Source organism: Mus caroli, chromosome 12 (assembly GCF_900094665.2).
Source record: "Mus caroli chromosome 12, CAROLI_EIJ_v1.1, whole genome shotgun sequence".
Classification (NCBI taxonomy): domain Eukaryota; kingdom Metazoa; phylum Chordata; class Mammalia; order Rodentia; family Muridae; genus Mus; species Mus caroli.
This window is the reverse complement of record NC_034581.1, coordinates 100,165,667-100,168,890: the sequence shown is the minus strand read 5'-3', so window position 1 is coordinate 100,168,890 and position 3,224 is coordinate 100,165,667. Positions and strand designations below refer to the sequence as shown.

At 49.2% G+C, this 3,224-nt stretch overlaps 1 protein-coding gene across 2 annotated transcripts in view; it reads right to left on the bottom strand.

The window, feature by feature from the left end:
- Ak7 (adenylate kinase 7) overlaps positions 1-523 on the bottom strand; it is a 77,033-nt gene extending 76,510 nt beyond the window's left edge. For both annotated transcript variants that reach the window (XM_021179123.1, XM_021179124.1), the window contains exon 1: positions 347-523. In XM_021179123.1, coding sequence (XP_021034782.1) covers positions 347-448 — 102 coding nt within the window. In that variant the 5' untranslated portion in view covers positions 449-523. The remainder of the gene's footprint in view (positions 1-346) is intronic.
- Between the last annotated feature and the right edge of the window lie 2,701 nt (positions 524-3,224).

Below are 3,224 nucleotides of genomic sequence, written 5' to 3'. Positions count from 1 at the left end.
TTTAAAAAAAAAAAAAAAACGCTAGATGGATGTTTCCTGGATGACATAATGGCGGGACTTACACTTTGTGTGCTCCAGGTCCCGCCCATAATACCTATATGATTTGTGCAAGCCCTTTTCTCTCTTGAGCCTCATTTTCACCATAGCCAAAACACCTGCGTTATTAGGAAAGAACATGGGTCACGCCTGCTTAGGGACAGGTCCTGGAGGCACTGATGTGCTAGGATTGGAATCTTCTTCCCCCGGGGAGGCTCCTAACAGCCAGTGATGCAGGCCTTTGCTGTGGAGATAGACCAGGGACACACACTGAGGGTTGAGGGCCAGTTTGGCTCGGGTCACCGCTCACCTTTCCTATGTTTCCGCTGCTATAGGTGTCCAGATGGTTTATGAATACCCTCTGTATCTTCAGAACTTTTTCGGTCGTCGCAGGAACTTCCTCTTCAGCCATGGTGGAAGCTGTAGTAGTTGCTAAGGTGAAAGAGTCCTGTCGGTTGCTAAGGAGGAGAGGCTGGGCTTTGGAAAGCTGAAAGGGTCAGGCTCCCTGAGGATCGGCTCGCGCTCTCAGAGGGGTGTGGTTGGCTTTTGGGCGGGGCGTGTTCTGTGGTGAGTGAGGGCTCTGGATAGGGTGCAGCTCTGGGGGAGGGTCCGTTGGGGGCGTGGCACGGGTCTGGCCGGGGCGTGTCCTAAAGGGCGGGGCTGATCTCCCTGGAGTTTATCCCTGGAGAGAGCTTATCCCAGAACTGTCTATCTGCCTTCTCCACATCCTCTGCTTGGGTAAACAATTTCTCTCCTGTAAAGAAAAGCAGATGCCACGAGTTTTGGAGTCAAGGACCACAGTGTGAGAGCCCACCAACACAGCCTGTACTGCCCAGTAGCTTGGTGCACAGGGTTCCTGGCTTAGGGGTTTGACTAGTTTGCTTTCTATTGCTGTGAGAGTACCAGACCAAAACTTACAGGTTGTAGACCATCATCCCAGGGAAGCCAGGGCAGAAGGCATGAACCTGGCTGGAGGCAGGAACGGAAGCAAAGACCTTGGAGGAACGTGGCTTACTGGCTTGCTCGGTCTGCTTTCTTAAGAGAATTCAGGATCAGGGGCAGGATGCCCATGGTGATCTGGGTCTTCTATCAATGAAGAAAATGCCCCATAGACATGCCTGTAAGCCATTCTTATGGAGGCATCTTCTCAATTGAGATTTTTCTTCCCAGATTATCTTTCCTAAGCATTTTCAGATGTCCCCCCCCCCCCGCCACCACCCTGCCTGGGGATTTGGTGGAGGTGCCTGGAGGGACTTTGTGCCCAGGAATTCACACACATTCATGAAGTTTACACTCAGAGCGTTCAGGCTCCGGGCCTTCTTTACAAATGAGAATACTCGTGCGGTGGCTGAAATAAACCACCACCACCAAAAGCTGCAGGTGAGATTGCTCGGAGGGTGAGGGAGGTGCCTTACAACGCGAGTTCCATCCCTCTGTCCCAAAGAGACTGGGCTCCAGCAAGCTGTCCTCTACACATGTGCCCTGGCACACACACACCCCTCTTCCCCAAATACACTAATGCAATAAACAATGTGTATTCTGTTTCCATCAAAAGTTGTGGTGTCGCCGGGCGTGGTGGCGCACGCCTTTAATCCCAGCACTCGGGAGGCAGAGGCAGGGGGATTTCTGAGTTCGAGGCCAGCCTGGTCTACAAAGTGAGTTCCAAGACAGCCAGGGCTACACAGAGAAACCCTGTCTCGAAAAACCAAAAAAAAAAGTTGTGGTGTGTTATGAAAACAACCGGCTTGTTTTGTTGGAAGGGTCCGACTGCACTGAAATAGTTTTAAACACTAACTTGTTAAATCTAAATACATGAACGTATTATATGCAAATATGCATATAGAGAAATTCAATATTTATTTTTATGTGTACGCGTGTTTGCCTGCATGAATGTCTCTGTGTCACATGTTTGCCTGGTGCCATCTGAGGCCAGAAGAGATGTTGGGTCCCTGGAACTGGAATAACAGAGAGCTATGAGGCACTGTGTGGGTATTAGGAACCACTCTCAGGTCTTCTGCAAGAGCAGCCAGTGCTCTTGACTGCCGAGCCATCTTGTGCCTATTGATTATATTGATTATATTATAGCAATTGCTGTATCATTCCATTAGTCCTTTCCTGTGCGTGCATGTTACTACCAACTGTGTGTGGTGCCTTTTATTAAGTACTGCAAAGCCCTAGAAGACCATTCTGCCCAAGTGGTTACTCAAGTTTTTCATCGGTGCAAGCCTCAGCAATGCTATACCTAAATAAAGAGCTTGGAGGGAAGAGTTCTGAAGTCAGTGTGGCCCGTTCCCAAACTTGTTTCCTCCTCTATTCCTAATATGAACCAAGCAGCAGGTTTTGCCCCTGAACACTGGAGGGAGCACAGGGCATCCTGCATAGAAGGCACTGAGGGTAGTCACAGGGCCAGCAGCTGACTTGCTGTGTAGGAAGCGCTTGGGCTCAGCAGAGCAGGAGGGAAGGTGGGCATGTCATTTGGGAGCCCCTGCTCTCTTCATGGACACACTCAGAGCAGACAGACTAGCACAAACTTTTCAGCCCACATCCATTTCTTGTCTTTTTTTTTTTTTTCTTCTTCTGTGTGCTGGGTTTCAATGCAGGGATGTTGCACATCTAAGTATGAGCTCTCCCGAGCTACAACTCCAGGCCTGGATTCTCCCCTTGCATTGCAACGAATACAGAGTTATCTTTGAGGGACCTCACCGAGCTCCAGAAGTTCTGTCGAGGGTGTAGCTAGTCAACAGCACACACTCCAGTTCAAGTGCCTGCCATTAAATTCTGGCTATGTTAAGAGAACTACAAATTAGCTGAAGAAATGGCACTGTTAAATTCTTTTTTAGCTGGTCCACTGGTGGTGCACACCTTTAATCCCAGCACTCAAGAGGCAGAGGTTGGGGGATCTCCCAGTTTGTGGCCAGCCTGGTCTACAGAGTGAGTTCTAGGACAGCCAGGGCTACCAAAACAAAAAACCAAAAAACAAGAAACAAAACTGAACAAAACTCTTTTTAAAAGACTTGTGGAAATAGGCTCTCCCCCACCACTTAGGTCCTGAACTCCCATCCAAGCTGTCTGTTGTTAAGGTTTAATTTACATGGTTAATCTTAAAAACGAGCAGCTGGGCGTGGTGGCACACGCCTTTAATTCCAGCACTTGGGAGGCAGAGGCAGGTGGATTTCTGAGTTCGAGGC